Source organism: Gopherus flavomarginatus, chromosome 14, assembly GCF_025201925.1.
Source record: "Gopherus flavomarginatus isolate rGopFla2 chromosome 14, rGopFla2.mat.asm, whole genome shotgun sequence".
Classification (NCBI taxonomy): domain Eukaryota; kingdom Metazoa; phylum Chordata; order Testudines; family Testudinidae; genus Gopherus; species Gopherus flavomarginatus.
The window spans coordinates 39330276-39348880 of NC_066630.1; the positions used below are offsets into that span (position 1 = coordinate 39330276).

General features: G+C 47.2%; 1 protein-coding gene across 4 annotated transcripts in view; it reads left to right on the top strand.

The window, feature by feature from the left end:
• Positions 1-2551: 2551 nt before the first annotated feature.
• The window catches only part of MATCAP1 (microtubule associated tyrosine carboxypeptidase 1), a 54479-nt gene continuing 38425 nt past the window's right edge, over positions 2552-18605 (top strand). The window contains exons 1-4 of one of the 4 annotated variants that reach the window (XM_050923173.1): positions 2557-2611; positions 3299-3469; positions 4832-5470; positions 17159-17302. In XM_050923173.1, the coding sequence (XP_050779130.1) occupies positions 4901-5470; positions 17159-17302 (714 nt within the window). In that variant the 5' untranslated portion in view covers positions 2557-2611; positions 3299-3469; positions 4832-4900. Of the gene's footprint in view, positions 2612-3298; positions 3470-3926; positions 4686-4831; positions 5471-7019; positions 8998-17158; positions 17303-18605 lie in introns of those variants that run through there. The other 3 variants (XM_050923172.1, XM_050923174.1, XM_050923176.1) reach the window with 3 other exon arrangements.

An 18605-nucleotide genomic window follows, 5' to 3' on the forward strand; every position in this document is an offset into this window, starting at 1 on the left:
ACGCACTGGGGTTAGCTCAGATAGGCAGGAGTTAAGCCATAGTCCACCCTGCCTAAGCCAGCGCCACGATGGGCCAGCCAAGCTGCGGTGGGCTCATCTCTGGTGCTAGTCTCTGTACTTGTTCCTGAGTCCCTCCAAAACGGCCACCCCAATTCCAGCCTTCTGACACCCTTCTCTCCAGCTCAGTTCCCAAGCTCCACCTGCTGGGTTTCCTGTGTTAGATGTTGATCATTCAGTCCTTGGGGCGTCTCTCTGTCTTGTTGGACCCCTGAATTGAGCCAGTTCTTCAATGACTCTCTTCATTCCAGAGACAGCGAGGTGACACTCACACCTCCTGCCTCCTGTGCTGTTCCAAGAGCAGTGTTGGCCGTTTCACACCCACTGGGTAGCAATGCAACATAGAGGGAAACTGAGGCACACATACTATTTATAAAAATATTACCAGAAATTCCCACTTTGTCATATCTCTTCCCCCTTCAAGACTGAACTGAGCAGGGTCACTTTAACCAGTGAGCTGGGGAAGTTTGAACACACAAACATTCATAGATGCCACAGCCTATTTCTAGTATTGCCAAATGTTAAAAATCATGAGTCAGGTGCACAAAAAATCATGAGATTGGCTTTAAAATCATGAGATTATGTAAAAATAATAGCTTCGGTGTTCTTCTTATTGCCTCTTGCTTTTTGAGCCTTTAGGGTGCACTGGGGTCACATTTGGAAGCTTTCTCTACCGCCACGAGGGCTAGAAACTTACTTTTTCTTTAAGAATGAAGGCTGGATTCATCACATCTCCACTTGACCTCAGGAGGTGGGGCTTTAAGGAAAACAATAATTATCATGAGACACATGACAAAATAATGAGAGTTGGAAACACTGTATTTCCAATCCCTTGGTAGCTGTCCTACCAGGCACTTTCATTATTCTTACAGCACAGTTTCTAATCAATCAAACTTCCAATACACAATCCAGAGCAGTTTCACATCCTCCCTTAGGTCTGGTCTGTTAGATGGCACCACCAGGACGCACATGTGGAGTTTTCATCCTTTTGCCACCCCAAAACCATTGGGTTTGAAACTGGGATGGAGTCCTGCCACTGCCTCCTTGTACTCATCTGCCAGGGAGCGAGGAGGTCAGTAAACCCACATTCCTGCATGTGTCAGCCATCTTGGCTGTATACTGGAGTGTTCTTATCTTATCCCTTGCTTGGGGTAGGAAATAACCCCTTGAGCATTTGTGGGGGAAGGGGGGATCAGTGTAGATTTGTCCCTCTGCAAGGTAGGTCTTCACCCAGCCATATGTCTGTGGCTCTGGTGATGCAGAGCAGCCCCCACATTGGCAGGCCCCCTCTGGAGTTGTGTTCCAACCCCAGGCTGTGTATATGCAAGGGACCCAGTTCCCATTTTGGGGTTAATATGTTGTTCTTACCCCCAGGACAGAGTCCTCCCCACCCCTGGATGGGCTGTGATTCAAAGTCTCTTGGTTAAGAGAATCCACTATGGCCCTGACCACACTGTGACCATGTGTCCATTACCAGCAACAGCCTTCCAGCTGCTTTACCCTTCTATGGGGCTTCTCTTACCTGTGGATAGAACAACCATGTTTGGCAATACCCCTTCACTGCCTGTGTCTTCCCACACTCAATTGAGGGCTCAGCAACCGCAGGGCTCAACGCTGCCTTTGCTTTCCCAGTGAAGGTTGGCCATGAGCTTGCTCCTATAGTCACAGCATCAGGCTTGAGGCAATGATGCCTCAGCCAGGGGAGAGGGTTTCAGGTCTTTTTTCTGCCCCACTCAGATTCAAGTGTCTAGCTACAGACAGAAAGTTGTCTTGAGATTCACAGCCTTTCCTTTGTGTTGCAAGCAAGCGGGGCGGTGGGGGGTTCAAGTCCTGTATCAGCCGCTCCATTATATTGCCTAGGATCAAGGTCAGACCAGCAGGCCTATAATTACCCCGGTCATCCCATCTACTCTTTTGAAATATTGGCACAACATTAGCTTTCTTCCAGTCTTTTGGAATTTCCCTGGTTTTCCAAGACTTATTGGAAAGCAACATGACTGGAGCAGTGAGCGCCTCAGCCAGCTCTTTTAAAACTCTTGAAGAAAAGTTATCCAGACTTGCAGCCTAAAAACATCCAACTTTAGCAGCTGTTGTTTACCATCCTGCTGACACACAGTGGACTGGAAAGCGTGTTCTCCTGGCATACAGGCTACAGGCCAAGTGCATAGTGTCTATAGAGGCTTATAGAGGGGCTAGGCTGGGTTGGGGCTCCAGGCTGCATAGAGCCTATAGGCTCCATACAGGGCTAGGCAGGGTCTCTGGGAGGGGGCTGCCGCCCCTCCCCTCAGGAGGCCCCGGGGACAGGCGCGCGCACACTGAAGCAAGGGGCAGAAGCGCGCGCCCCAGCCCCCCTCCGCAGCACAAGCGTCTCGCGCGGCCCCGGTGGGAGGGGGAGCCCCGCAGATGTGCCTGGCCAATGGGAATGAGGGGCGGGGCGATCTCCCCCTGAGTCGCTCCCATTGGGTCTCCACTCGAGGTCGGCCCGCCATTGGCTGGAGGCGGTGAGGGGGGCCGGGATGTCGGAGGGCTGCGGGCTGCGCGAGGCCTGGCCGGGGTGAGACGCGGGGCTGGGCCGTGAGCGGGGTGGTGGGGCCGGGCCCTGGGGTCGGACTGAGTCTCGCTCCCACCCGTGCGGCTGCCCCAGCCCGTCTCCCGCGCGGTGGGCGCGGCCGGCTCCGTGCGAGGGAGGAGGCGGGGGGCGGCTGTGCCAGGGCTCCGCGCGCGCGCTGTGGCGCCCCCTGGCGGGAGGGGGAGGCGGAGCATGGCGGCCTAGGGGCGGGGCGGGGCCTGTGATCTCGGGGCGGGTCCGCGCGGGCCCTGGCAAGCACGTGACAGGCCTTTGTGCCTCGCGCCTTCCCGCCATCCCCGACCCCGCCCGGTGCTCGCCCTGCAGCGCCCCCCCCCCCCAGTGCCTTCCGCCACCCCCGCAGCGCCCCCTGCCGCACGGCGGTCCCCTTCCCCCAGGCCCGTCTGCCAGGCTTGCAGCCCCATACACCAGCCTGCGCCCAGGGGGGCTGCCCCACAGGCTTGGGAACTACACGTGTGGGACGGTGCAGGGAAAGACTGTATCGTAAGGGGAGGGGGGAGCATTAAGGGTCCTCGGGTAAACTTCATTCTGACCTTTCCTGACCTTTGATTGCTGACGGCGTGACCTGAACAGTTATTTCATTTGTTCCTGTCCTTAACTCACCCTAACATTTTGCACATCTCCATCATCACAAAAAAAGCCTCCGCCCTCCAGTACTTCTTCACAGGCTGTTCTCCTAGCAGCAGCTGCCTGATCAGCTTCCCAGCATACTTTAGGCTACTCTTTTCTGGGGCAAAGTACAAAATGAGTGGCAGCAGGACCATTCTGTGAAAGAAGCAGGAGTTCCTCAGTCCGCTTGCTGCCCCAAGTGTCCACACAGCCTGGGTGAGGGATGTTAGTTACCCATTGTGCAAGAAAACAAGACTGGGAAATGCCCTCTCAGTGCATATAGTTCCAGTGGCACATATGCAAGGCATGCATTGCATGCCCCAGGAAAGCTGTGCCTGTGGGATGACTATGTCTGGCCCCTGAGTGTGCATGAAGGATGCTGTTTTGGAGAAAAGAACAGTGTCCTCCACATAGCGTGACCTCACATGCGCCATATGTGTGATGTAACATTGCATGGAGAATGTCTGTTTGCATAAGTGCAGAATTGCATGCCTGGCTAAAAATGTAATTAGAGAGACAAGATGGGTGAGGTAATACCTTGTATTGGATCGACTTCTGTTGGTGAGAGAGAGACAATCTTCAGAGCTTACACAGAGCTCTTCTTCAGGTCACCTAGACCTGAAATAAGTTAACTAGACCTGAAGAAGAGCTCTGCGTAAGCTCCAAAGCTTCTCTCTCTCACTAGCAGAAGTTGGTCTAGTGAAGATATTACCTCACCCACCTTGTCTTGCTAATATCCTGGGACTGACGTGGCTACAACCGCACTGCATATAAAAATGTTATGGCATGCCATTGTACAGTTCTCATTAATGCGAGAACTGTAACGTCTGCACTTCCTGACTTGGTTTTAACTCCGCAATCTTAACACTGCAGTAAGGCAGACATCTGCACCTTATAGTTTTGTTTTATTCTATTCTTAATTTTTCCTTTAAACCAAACCAAATCCATGCTCCTCATTGAGAACTCTGTCAGGGCCAAGTTAGCTCTAGTTATATTGAAATACTGAGGTTTTTTTAACAATAGGAAAAGCACATTTTCTCCACTCCCATAACTCACACTTAGGGCTTGTATCTGTGCAGTGTGTGCACCGATTTAATTAAATCAGCAAATCTTTTCTGTGGACACTTAAACCCTCAGTGGGGCTGGGGGCATGGTTTGCACTGATTTAATGAGGTTCATTTAGAAACTAGATTGGTGCACAAGCTGTGCATATACTTGCGCTGACTGTGGAAATGACCTCTTGGTACATAACAAGCAAATAAAACCTTAGATCCAAAGTTGCAATTTTGAGTGAGAAAATGAAGGTGAGGCTGTCAATCACCTGGTGCTTTTTGGTCTAATCTCTTCTGGAGAGTTGGTGGCTGGGGTGGGCTCGCCTCCGCGTCTGGGGTTACTGAACTTCTGGATGTGGAGAATTTACCTGCAGATGTAGGTAAGAGCCAACCTACTCGGGAAGAAGAGAGGTATTTTGTTCCTCATAACTATGCTGTCATCACAGTTACAGCATCCTGGTGTCTAGGAGACTTCTCTTTTGAGGTTATTTGTGCAGTTCCTGCATCTCTTTGTGTGTGTCTGTAGGTACAAGGCTGAGATGAGAGGAGAGCGCCTGGTCTGATGTAATCTCGACAAGGATTTTGGTCAAGGAAGATGGTGCTGGACTCGGGGACGCAGTCGTATGAGCGGCATCGCAATGTCCTGAGCGCCAGCCCCCAGCGTGAGAGGGGTGGGAAAAAGTTCTCTGAACACAATGGGCTGCGACTCTATTCCTACCTCTCCCCTTCGCCATCTCCAGATTCAGACCCTACCCACCTGGGCCAAAAGCTCAAAATGCCTCCTAGGCTCAAGTGCTCCAAGGTCTCAGAAGCAAGGCCTGAGGTCAGGCGGCTGTCGGAAACCTGCTCTGCCTGCCCAAGCCCCTGCAGCTGGATGCGCCGTAGCGAGAGCACCTGCACTGTGAATAGTAGCGGCCGGGCACGTGCACAAATCCGCAGTGCAGCTTCCCTGCCTCATATTGCCAGGCCAAAGGTTGAGGAGATCAGCGTCAGCAGGAGGAGTCCTTGCCTGCTGGTGGCCCTTAGGCCTTTGAACGTTGACAAGGAGAGAGAGAAGTTCTTCCAGTCTTGTTATACTTACAACCCACAGTTTGAGTATGAGGAGCCTGTCCCTACAGCTGTGCTGGAGAAATACAGACATGCATCAGACCAGTTCATTACACAGGTAGAAACCATTCCCTTGAGCACCCCTCCCACAGGCAGGTTGGCTCATTACCCTGAGGGACGGACACACAAACCCACCCACCCCTTACAGCAAAACGCCAGACTGTCTTCTTGCCCTGAGACTAAAGCCGCCACACAGCAAGGAGTCAGATTAAGTCAATACCCAGGGGATAACCCTCTCCCCCGTCTAGCAAGGAGGTGGGCTGGTTTGACACCTGGGAGATAGCTTTCCCCTAAGTACAGCCAGGGCTTGAACCAGGGAATAATGCTCCTCCAGCATTGGTAGGCGAGGGGATGTCCTTCTGTCAGAGCAATTCCCTGAGTCTATCACATACTGCAACAGTTAAATAATCGTGTGACTGGTTTTCTGGAATATGTCTTCATTTGAAGGGCTCATACTAAGGCTTTGTCTAAACTGACAAGTGAAAAACGGAACTTTTGTGAGAGGTGTTAAAAAAAAAAAACACCTCCCCGAAAGACAGAAGTTTTACCGATGACAAGCAGTTTGAGCAGCATTTTGTCGGCAGGAGAGCTAATGTGGTGCTTGTTGAGAGTGGAAGTGTTTTGTCCTCCCGACAAACAGCGGGTGCACATGCGTTTTAGCAGTACAAACAGCCTCTGTCTTCACAGACCAGGTCAGCACAGTGTGGGGAGAAGGTGACCAGCCCTCTGTGGAAAAAAAAGTGGTTCAGGACTATTTAGAAAAGCTGGATGAGCACAAGTCCATGGGGCCGGATGCGCTGCATCCGAGGGTGCTACAGGAGTTGGCGGAGGTGATTGCAGAGCCATTGGCCATTATCTTTGAAAACTCATGGTGGTTGGGGGAGGTCCCGGATGACAGGAAAAAGGCTAATGTAGTGCCCATCTTTAAAAAAGGGAAGAAGGAGGATCCGGGGAACTACAGGCCAGTCAGCCTCACCTCAGTCCCTGGAAAACTCATGGAGCAGGTCCTCAAGGAATCGATTCTGAAGCACTTAGAGGAGAGGAAAGTGATCAGGAACAGTCAGCATGGATTCACCAAGGGCAAGTCATGCCTGACTAACCTAATTGCCTTCTATGAGGAGATAACTGGGTCTGTGGATGAGGGGAAAGCAGTGGATGTGTTATTCCTTGACTTTAGCAAAGTTTTTGATATGTCTCCCACAATATTCTTGCCGGCAAGTTAAGGAAGTATGGGCTGGATGAATGGACTATAAGGTGGATAGAAAGCTGGTTAGATCGTCGGGCTCAATGGGTAGTGATCAATGGCTCCATGTCTAGTTGGCAGCCAGTTTCAAGCGGAGTGCCCCAAGGGTCGGTCATGGGGCCAGTTCAGCAAGTTTGCAGATGACACTAAACTGGGAGGAGTGGTAGATACGCTGGAGGGTAGGGATAGGATACAGAGGGACCTAGACAAATTAGAGGATTGGGCCAAAAGAAATCTGATGAGGTTCCACAAGGACACTGTTACCGACTAGGGACCAAGAGGCTAGGCAGCAGTTCTGCAGAAAAGGACCTGGGGATTACAGTGGATGAGAAGCTGGATATGAGTCAACAGCATGCCCTTGTTGCCAAAAAGGCTAATGGCATTTTCATAGAATCATAGAATATCAGGGTTGGAAGGAACCTCAGGAGGTCATCTAATCCAACCCCCTGCTCAATGCAGGACCAATTCCCAACTAAATCATCCCAGCCAGGGCTTTGTCTAGCCTGACCTTAAAAACCTCTAAGGAAGGGGATTTCACCACCTCCCTAGGTAACCCATTCCAGTGCTTCACCACTCTCTGAGTGAAAAAGGTTTTCCTAATATCCAGCCTAAATCTCCCCCACTGCAACTTGAGACCATTACTCCTTGTTCTGTCATCAGGTACCACTGAGAACAGTCTAGATCCATCCTCTTTGGAACCCCCTTTCAGGTAGTTGAAAGCAGCTATCAAATCCCCCCTCATTCTTCTCTTCTGCAGACTAAACAATCCCAGTTCCCTCAGCCTCTCTTCATAAATCATGTGCTCCAGCCCCCTAATCATTTGTGTTGCCCTCCGCTGGACTCTTTCCAATTTTTCCACATCCTTCTTGTAGTGTGGGGCCCAAAACTGGACACAGTACTCCAGATGAGGCCTCACCAATGTCGAATAGAGGGGAATGATCACATCCCTCGATCTGCTGGCAATCCCCCTACTTATACAGCCCAAAATGCCATTAGCCTTCTTGGCAACAAGGGCACACTGCTGACTCATATCCAGCTTCTTGTCCACTGTAACCCCTAGGTCCTTTTCTGCAGAACTGCTTCCTAGCCATTTGGACCCTAGTCTGTAACAGTGAATGGGATTCTTCCGTCCATTTTGGGCTGTATAAGTAGGGGCATTGCCAGCAGATTGAGGGACGTGCACTGGATGGGGTACCCCAGGTGTTGTGATAGGCATGTGCAGGGCCCACGGATCTTGAAAGGTGTATTGTGAGGTGTTGATCATTGTAGCAGTGATGATTTGTCTGCAGGTTTTGTAGCTGTTGTTCTGGGAGCACCTGGTGCTGCTTTGAGTTGATGTGTTCTGGTCTGTGGGGAGCTTGCTTCTGATGATGAGCTTGGAGAGTTGGTGTTGTTTGAAGGCCAAAAGTATGAATTTAGGATTCTTCCTTTCAGGATAGGGTCCTCATCAAGGATGGGTTATAGTTGTTTGATAATATCCTGTATAGGTTCCAGTGTGGGGTGGTAGATGACAACTAGGTGTGTGTGGCTGGAAGGGGTTTTATTTCTGTACCGAAGCAGGTTCTCTCAAGGTATTCAGATGGCCCGTTCCAGGATGCAATCTACTTCTCTGGTGGAGCATCCTCATTTGATGAAGGTGTTTTTAAGTGTGTTAGGGTATATATCCCAGATTTTCTCCTTGGAGCATATTCTGTGGTATCTTAGCAACTGTCTGTAGATAAGATTTCTTGGTGTACTTGGGGATCTATGAAGGTAAGTGTGGTGATCTGTGAGTTTCCTGTATATAATTGTCTGTAGAGTTCCATTGTTGAAGCTGGTGGGAGTGTCCAGGAAGTTGATGCTGGTGTGGGAATGTTTCAGAGAGAGTTTAGTGGACTGGCGGTGATTGTTGGAATTATGATGGAAATCTATGAGCGAGTTTAAGCCATCTGTCCAGAGGATGAAAATATCGTCAGTGTGTCTCAGGTATATCATTGGTTTCATGGTGCATTTGTCCAGAAATTCTTCCTCAAGAAGAACCCAAGAAGAGGTTGATATATTGGGGAGCCATCCTAGCCATCATGGCTGTTCCCCTGGTTTTGACAAAGTGTTTGTTGAATGTAAAATTGTTATGGGTTAGGATGAAATAGATGAGTTCGGCCATGTATCTTGGTGCTATCTGAGGGATGTCCATTGTCTTGTAAATGTTTGAGGCAGGCAGCGATGCTGTCATTTTGAGGGATGCTGGTGTTTAGGGAAGTGGCATTCCTGGCGGTGAGGATGGTGTTCTGAGGAGGCTGTTAATGATGTGGAGTTTGTGGAGGAAGTCATTTGTGTCTTGGAGGAAGCTGGTCTTTTGTGTGGTGAGTGGTCAAGACGATTTCTGTGAGTTCTGATATGCCTTCAGTAAGAGTGCTGTGGCAAGATATGATGTGTCTGCCTGGGTTCCCTTGTTTGTGTTTCTGCTACTGCAATACAAATAATAAATAAGAACTCCTTACTTGATATGGGGAGTGATTGCTACTGGCTGACAGATCACGCTGCACACAAGTTACCTCTCCTACTGTTTCCAGCGGCATAATCGCTGTTAAAGACTAACCATGCATTAGGGGCTTTCTTACAATAATTTCTGTGTAGTTTAAGTAAATATGCTCGGCTCCCAGAAGAATGAATGGTGCATCTAGGAGCTGGAGGGAGATGTGTTTGTCTTGTGTGTGAAACAGCACCTTAATAGTGCTGCTTTTGTATGCAGAGCTCTAAATTTGGGGGTTGTTTTTTCTTATCTCTTTGGGGAAAGATATTAAGAGCAGAAGGCTCCACTGGGTGGCAGCAACCTTAACTCTGCTATTTTTTCTCAGTGAGTGTTCTAGCAGCTGATGATTGTGACCTGCTATAGTTAAGGTTGTATAACAATTTCTAGCCTAGCCTCCTGTTTTGATTGATTGTAACTTTCTGAAACTTTCACTTTATGGGCTGAAATTTTCTAGGCTTGGTGTCTACCACACGTGGTCATTGAATATATAAGCTTGAGCAAATAACATTCAGTCATTTGAATGAGAGGAGACTGAGGTAAAAATGTGCTGTGTACACGTACGCACACACACTCTTAAATTTCTCTGTGCCTTAGTGCTGAGATGGCTGGGGATCAAGGGCTGATGATTGATATGCAGATAGCCCTCCCTCAAAGAGAAGTTAAGTGTTCCTGTGAGAACTGATTGCAGATTGGCCAAGTTATGAGGATCTGAAAATGTATACTTTGTATCTGAAATACAATTAATTCCTCTTTCAGAGCAGTGTTCGGAAGATAAGTGATTGCATTGCACACATGTAATTACAAACTATAGTCCCTGGAATCATCCAGAACCTGTAAAGAATAATTTCCACAAGGTTCAGGGCCATCTAGGTTCTAGTGAAAGAAGGGCAACAGTGGCTTCTGAGTTCTTCCCCACACTATCTCTTAGTCCAGGAGGTCTGGGATCCAGGAGGTCCTGAGATCTATTCTTCCATCTTATGAACTGCAATACTGGATCAGACCATCTAGTCCGGCATCCTGTCTCAAACAATGGCCAGTTCCAGGTACTTCAGAGGAAGAAGGTGGAAGAAACTCTATAACAACAGACAATTATGTAATCTGCATGGAAGAGACATTTCTTCCCAACTCAGAGCAGTTAGTGCATGATCTATAGGCTGAAGCAGGGTGGGTTTGATCCCTAAATATTATTAAATCTGTCTGCTCTAACTCTGGATGTTTTTGTTATACATATCTCATCCTCTTTGAATCTCCTGCCAACAAAGAGCGGCTGCACTGTGCACCTTTTAGCGGCACGGCTGTGTCGCTGAAAGGTGCATAGTGTAGATATAGCCTAAACCAGTGGTCCCTAACTTTTTTCATCTGGCGAGCACCAGACGATGAGCCACGGAGGACCGTGGCAGTGGACGAGCATCCACCGAAATGCTGCCAATGAGCGGTGTCATCCAGAGGCATCACCCCCGAAATGCCACTGAAATTCGGTGGCATTTCGGCGGATGTTCGTCCGCTGGCCAGTACGTGAGCGCACTTAGACGCCCTGGCAGGTGCCGTGGCACCCACAGACACTGTGTTGGGGACCTCTGACCTAAACTAATAAGCCCCAGTCTTTTCTATCTTCCTTATACAGACAACTTTTCAGCCTCTCGTCATTTCCACCACTCCTATTTCTGCTGTAGCTTTGTGACAGGGAGACCAGAGTGAGCACAGTATCCCAAGGGAGGAAGTGTTGATTTATGACATGTCATTGTGAGATCTTCAGTTTTATTTTCTCTCATTCTTCCTGCATCTAAATGTTTTGTTTGCTTCTTTTGACTGATGCTGCAGATTGAGCTGTTTGCAGTGACACACGAGTCTTTTTTCTGGATGATTACCATTAGTTTACAGCCCAGTAAAGTGTATGAATAATTCAGATTATTCCATCCAATGCGCATATCTTTTCATTGTAAGACTGAATTTTAAGTGTTCAATTCAATCTGAATTTTCTAGTCTTGATTGACCTATATATCTTTATCTGAAACTTTAGCCATCTCATTGCTCTCCCATTATTCCAGATAATAAATATTAAACACCTGTTCTAGTACAGAACCTTGAGATATCCTAGTGATCACTTTCAGTATTGAAAATTGACCATCTGTTCCTACTCCTGAGAATCTTTCTCACTCAGCCAAGTTCTTAAGCATGAGTAGTTGCCTCTCACCTCGTGACTATGTAATTTGCTTCTTTGTCAATTTTGTTTTTATATCTTGTAAACTAGTTCTTTATCCACATAACAAAAGTAAAAATAGTTCAGACACAGACTGTCATTTGCAGCTGAAGCTGTGCCATCTCTACCATGTGTTATTTATGTGGTTTTATAATTCTCCTTATGTGTAGTTTTAACCAGTTTTCCTTGCACTGAATTAAGGCTCCTAAGCCTATAATTCATAGGATCTCCTCCAGTACTATTTTTCAAGATAGGTATAATGTTTGTTCCTCTGCAGTCTTCTGGTATAAGCTACTAGTTTTTAGGATATTGCATAATTTTGGTAGTACCTCAGAAGCACATTCCTCTTTCCTGGATTAATACTGTCTGGTCCTGGTGACTCGCTGCTCTGTAATTGTTGTTTCAGAACCTCCTCTTTTGATAACTTAATATTTATTACTTAAAAAGAATAGGTAACTCCCCAACATACAAAACTACTCAAGATAGTTAAGTCCCAGGCAGACTGCGAAGAGGTATGAAAGGATCTCTCAAAATTAGGTGATTGGGCAACAGAATGGCAGATGAAATTCAGTGTTGATATATGCAAAGTAATGCACATTGGAAAACATAATCCCAACTCTTCATATAAAATAATGGGGTCTGAATTAGCTGTTACCACTCAAGAAAGAGATATTTGGATTGTGGGTAGTTCTCTGAAAATATCCACTCACTATGCAGCAGCAGTCAAAAAAGTGAACAGAATGTTGGACATCGTTAAGAAAGGGATAGATAATAAAACAGAAATTATCATATTGCCTCTATATAAATCCATGGTACACCCACATCTTGAATACGGTGTACAGATGTAGTTGCCCCATCTCAAAAAAAAATATTGGAATTGGAAAAGGTTCAGAAAAGGGCAACAAAAATGATTAGGGCTATAGAACAGCTTTCGTATGAGGAGAGATTAATAAGATTGGAACTTTTCATCTTGGAAAAGAGATGACTAAGGGGGGATATGACTGAGGTCTATAAAATCATGACTGGTGTAGAGAAAGTAAATAAGGAAGTGTTATTTACTGCTTCTCATAACATAAGAACTAGGCATCACTAAATGAAATTAATAGCCAGCAGGTTTAAAACAAATAAAAGGAAGTATTTCTTCACACAACATACAGTCAACCTGTGGAACTCTTTTCCAGAGGATGTTGTGAAGGCCAAGACTATAACAGGGTCAAAAAAGAACTAGATACATTCATGGAGGATAGGTCCATCAATGGCTGTTAGCCAGAATGGGCAGGGTAGTGTCCCTAGCCTCTGTTTGCCAGAGGCTGGGAATAAGCGACAGGGAAAGGATCACTTGATGATAACCTGTTCTGTTCATTCCCTCTGAAGCACCCAGCATCGGTGATTGTTGGAAGATAGGATGCTGGGCTAGATGGACCTTTGGTCTGGCCCAGTATCGCCGTTCTTATGTTCTTAACGTCATCTATGGTGAAGACTGATGCAAATAAATCCTTTAGCTTGTCTGCAATGTTCCTACCCCCTTAATTGCTTTCTTTACCTCTGGTGGTCAACAGGACTTCTTGCTTCTAATACACTTCAAGAATTTATTGTTCTTATGTCGCTGGGTGTTTGCTCTTCAAATTCCCTATTATTCCTCTGACTTTCCATTTTAGCTGTTACAGTTTTATGTTCTGTTTGTCCATTGCTTCCCTTGGGCTGGATATCCACTGTTAGAAGGTAACCTGTTTGGTTCAGGTAATCTCTCCAACCTTACCAGTTAAGCGTGTCCTTTATTCTTCTCTTGCCTCCTTTTCAGTGAGAGCTCCGCGTGCCTCTTGTGGTTATGGTCGTAGAATTCGTTTACATGCTCAAACCGTGGTTTTTTAATTCCTTCCTTTTGGCTTAAAAAGGAGAACCACAGCTAGTCAATCGGATCATACTTTCCATCTTCCTACAATTTTACGATCCTTTCCCTGAGGATGTTGATTTTACTGATAGTTAAATAATATAATTGCCACTTCAAGAAATATGCAGTCCTGTGTGTTGCTTAGGACTAATGGAAGAATAGCCTCTCCTCTTCTGGTGTAAAACTAGCTGTTCCAAGAAGCAATGATTTGTAATGGTGAGTGGTTGCTTCTTTAATTCTTGTTCCATTGTGACAGACGTGACACGTATGCAGAACTGAAGTCACCTGTTATCGCTGCATTGTTGGAGATGGTTGCCTCTCTGGTCTCCTACAACATTATGCTATCCCTTTTCCTCATCAGGAGGCCACTAGTATATGTGTACACCTCTACCCCGATTTAACGCGACCCGATATAACATGAATTCGGATACAACACGGTAAAGCAGTGCTCGGGGTGCGGGGGCTGCGCTCTCTGGTGGATCAAAGCAAGTGCGATATAACACGGTTTCACCTATAACGCAGTAAGATTTTTTGGCTCCCGAGGACAGCGTTATATCGGGGTAGAGGTGTATTGTTAGGATTTGCAGTTGGTAGGTCCTGTCAGTTCAAAACATTTCTTTTTCATTTCTATGAAATCAACGAGGTGCTACTCCGCACCTCTGACCTGACCTGTCCTTCCTGTATAGTTTAGGGTTCCACTGGCTGGTCTTAATCATTGTCTGCAGTTCAAACCTCTTCCCTGGGAGGTTGGCAAAATATGTTGCTTACGCTTTTCAGATGAAGTAGTAACTGAGGCACAAAAAGGTTAAGACCAACACTTTAAAAAATGGCCACTAATTGGGGATCCTTCACTATTTAGGTAGCTAATTGTAACAGCTTGGGCCTGATTTTTTTCAGAGTTACTGAACAATCATAGTTCTCATTGACTTGAGCTGGAGTTGTGGGTACTTGGCACTTCCAGAAATCAGGTCCCAGGTAGACACCTTGGGTACACCTACACTGATATGGGCTCCCAGGGCTGGTGCTACAAGGCTGTTTTAGCAGCGTGGATGTTTCAGAGCCTGGTCTCTAGCCCACGTTGGAACCCAGGAAGGGGAGAGAGTCTCAGAGCCCCAGTTCCCACTTGAGTGGAAATGAATAAACATCTATTTTTAGCCTCAGAGTGTGAGCCCCACAAGGCCAAGTGTGCTGCTCAGGCTCTGCGACTTGTTGCTGTGGGGTTTATTTTGCAGTGCAGAGATATCCTTGAGACCGAGTTAGACTCTGAACGTCAGCAGCCTTGTGGCCTGTGGTTTGCACGAGGTCACACAAAGTTTATGGCAGATCTGAGTACAGAACCAAGATCACTGCATTAATAGACCCATAGCTGATCCACCAGATGACATTGCTTGAGCAAAAGCACTTCACATGTGGGTGGTTGGATATGCTGTCTGTAAAGTGGGGCTATTTGTGTCTGTCTGTCAACTGCTTTGAGATCTGCAAGTGGGAGAGCTAAGTGTGAAGGGTGTGGGGCTGATCTGTAATAACGTCTCAATACTACAAATGACCTGAAACAATGAGGAGTACTTGTGGCACCTTAGTGACTAACATGTATTTGTGCATAAGCTTTTGTGGGCTAAAGCCCACTTCATCAGATGCAGGGAGAATCATAAAATATCAGGGTTGGAAGGGACCTCAGGAGATCATCTAGTCCAACCCCCTGCTCAAAGTAGGTCCAATCCCCAGACAGATTTTTACACCAGTTCCTAAGTGGTCCCCTCAAGGATTGAGCTCATAACCCTGGGTTTAGTAGGCTAATGCTCAAACCACTGAGCTATCTCTCCCCACCCCAATACCTACACTCTCCTGATTGCAGTAGAGTGGAAAATACAGTAGGCAGAAATATATACTGTGACAGACCCAGGCCAGTGGGGTACAGGAGTCTGGTAGAGGGCAAATATACTGGTCACTGGGTGAGTAGTTTTCTGTTCCCTGAGTGACCAAAGCAGGGGCTGCACTAGAGTAATCAGGAACCTGCTAGAACCAACTGAGGCAGCCAGACTGATTAGATCACCTGCAGCCAATCAGGGCAGGCTAATCAGGGCACCTGGGTTTAAAAAGGAGCTCACCTCCCAGTCAGGAAGGGGGAGCCAGAGGAGAGGAAGTGTGTGAGAGGAGCTGAGTGAGAGGGTGTGCTGCTGGAGGACTAAGGAGTACAAGCGTTATCAGACACCAGGAGGAAGGTCCTGTGGTGAGGATAAAGAAGGTGTTTGGAGGAGGCCATGGGGAAGTAGCCCAGGGAGGTGTAGCTGTCATGCAGCTGTTACAGGAGGTACTATAAATAGCTGCAATCCACAGGGCCGTGGGCTGGAGCCCGGAGTAGAGGGCGGGCCCGGGTTCCCCCCAAACCTCCCAACTCCTGATCAGACACAGGAGGAGTTGACCCAGACTGTGGGGAAGATCACTGAGGTGAGCAAATCTGCCAATAAGCACAGGACCCACCAAGGTAGAGGAGGAACTTTGTCACAACACATAGTACATGAAAAGATGGAAGTTGCCTTACCAAGTAGGGGGTCAGTTCTAACATGGCTACCACTGTGAAACCTGTCACAAATGAGCTGGTTATTGGGATAGTTACTGTAGGACTGTATTGAGTGATTGGATTGTGCACTGTGTGCTTGAGTGGACTTAATTTAATAGTGGAGCAGGGCTGTTAGGAAACTAGCAGGAAGGCAACCTCCTGGTAAGCATTTCCTAAATGACCTCCTGGTAAGCATTTCAAGGGAGCTAAAAAAATGATGCCTGTGCTATTAAGCTGTGAAGATGTTATTTCCAAGCACCAGTAAAGTTAAGAGTTGTTTGGCCAGGGCTTGGGACTAGCATGTCAGGACAGTCATGCTCTAGAGTGAGGGGGATGGCAGGTACCACTCATCGTGATGTTTTTTGTCTGTTGGCTGTCAAAGTTAGACTCAGGACTCACAGTTTGTCAGGCCACTCTGTTTTATTAACACAGCGTCTGCTAATAACACCCTGATCATGTGAGCACCATGCAAGACACAAACTATCTTATTTATACAGATAAAAGGGTGAGGACTTAACAAGATAACAAAGGAAGCAGAATCTGATAAGTTTACCTGGGCTAGGCATGCATATCTTATTTCCTTATTAACTATTACCGATCTTCTGTTAATGTTTCACCATTAGCACCCTTGTTTATGCCTAATGTTTCTTTTCCTGGCACCTGTATTTCAACATTTCTTATTTTTGCTTAAAGGTACATAAAACATTTCTTTAATCCATTCTTATTTTTACAATATAATTCATTCTACTTTCACAGCTGCAACAAAATTCCATTTGCGATTGAATTCGTTTTTTGTCTAATACAGGATGAACCTGAGCCATTTGGAAATTTTTCATGAAAAGATGGAGGGAGGGAGAGGGAGACCTGTTATAGTTACTAGTCCACTGGTATTAGGCACTCACCGGGGATGTGGGAAACTCAGGTTTAAGTCCCTGCTCTGAATCAGACTTGAACCTGAGTCTCCCTCATCCCAGGTGAGTGCCCTAACCACAGGAGGCAGTTGGCTATTCTAGAAGCATGCTTTCTCTCTGGTTTAACCAGAAATTCATTCCTGGACCTGAGAAACCTTCCAAAAGAATCAACATTTTCTGACCAAAACCCCAAAATGTTGGAAAATTCCCAACCAACTCTTATCTATCTGTTATTCCTTTATCAGATAACACAAAAATATATACAATGTCTTTGTGTATCAGAAGCGGTCAGCCATTTGATTCTTTTATCAAGTATTCCTTTAACTGGCTGTAGCCCAAGGAAATTTGTGTATAGCTATGGAGGCTGCACTTGAAACTGTAGGAGGTAGCTTGGGGTAAGACTAACTCTCTTTTATGTGTGTGTGGCAGGCAACTGGGATCATTCATGCCGTCCTGGAGAAGTACGGCTCTTATGAGCGCTTTGAAGTGGCTACTGGTGGAAGAGTGCTGAGCAAGTGCCAAATCTGGTCTATTATCCGGAAGTACATGCAGAAGGAGGGCTGTGTGGGAGAGGTAACAATTGTCTTCATTTGTTTATGAAGCACCTTCACCACAACCACTGCTAGCACAGCTCAGTAGGGATAATAGAGAAAAGAAGAGTTGGACGCAGAAGTATGATATATACCAGGGGTCTGCTCGCACATGCCAAAGGTTGCACGTGAGCCGATTTTTGATGATACGCAACACGGGCTGAGCCACTCAGCCTGCCGCCGCTCTGGGGTTTCTGCCGCTGTCTCCTGCCAGCTGGGGTCTCACTGCCGGTTCCACTCAGCGCCTGCTGCTGGCCTGGGTGAAGGAACCCCAGGCTGGCAACGCGCTGAGACCCTGTCTGGCAGGAGCCGGCGACTGAAACCCCAGAGTGGGAGTGGGTGGAGACACTCAGTCCACCGCTGAAACCCCAGAGCTGGGTGGGCTGACCTCAGCCTGCCGCCGCTCTGGGGTTCCAGCTGCTGGCCCCTTGCCAGCCGGGGTCCCCGCCACAGCCCCACTCACCTTGCTTCCGGTTGGAGTTCCAGCACAGACCCCCTGCCAGACAGGGTCCAGGCCTCCAGCCCTGCTCAACCCTACCAGCCGCCAGCACTACTCACTTCAGTTGCCAATCTAGGGTGTCAGCTGGTTAACAACTGATCACGCAGAAGCCTGTGTGCAGCTTAAAGTATCCAAATATGTGCCAGACATTGGAAGACTCAGCAAGGAAAAGCAAGGGCAAGGATCACACTAAACTGATAAGATCTGCATTTTAATTTAATTTTAAATAAAGCTTCCAAAACATTTTGAATGCCTTGTTTACTTTACATATAACAGTAGTATGGTTATATATTATAGACTTAGAGAGAAATCTTCTAAAAAATGTTAAAATGTATTACCGGCACGCAGAGCCTTAAATTAGAGTGTATACATGAAGACTTGGCACACCACTGCTGAAAGATTGCCAACCCCTGATGTATACTGTGACATGTTGGATCACAGAAACCCCCTTGGAAGCTGCCAACCGATGTGCCAAGACTACTTCTGCCCTTGCTTTCCCTGCCAAGTTCGGGACCCCAGCACCCTGTCTTGCTGAGCCAGACATGCCCGTCTGCTCCAGCAAACACCCAGGATCTGAATTACTTGTCCCAAAGCTGCAGACTTAACTGAAAGCAGCTTACAGAAGTGTTCTTGTCTTTAACACTCAGATGCCCAACACCCAACGGGGTCTAAACCCAAATAAATTCTTTGTACCCTGTATAAAGCTTATGCAGGGTAAACTCATGAATTGTTCACTCTCTATGACACTGATAGAGAGCTATAAACAGCTGTTTGCCCCCCCCCCGGC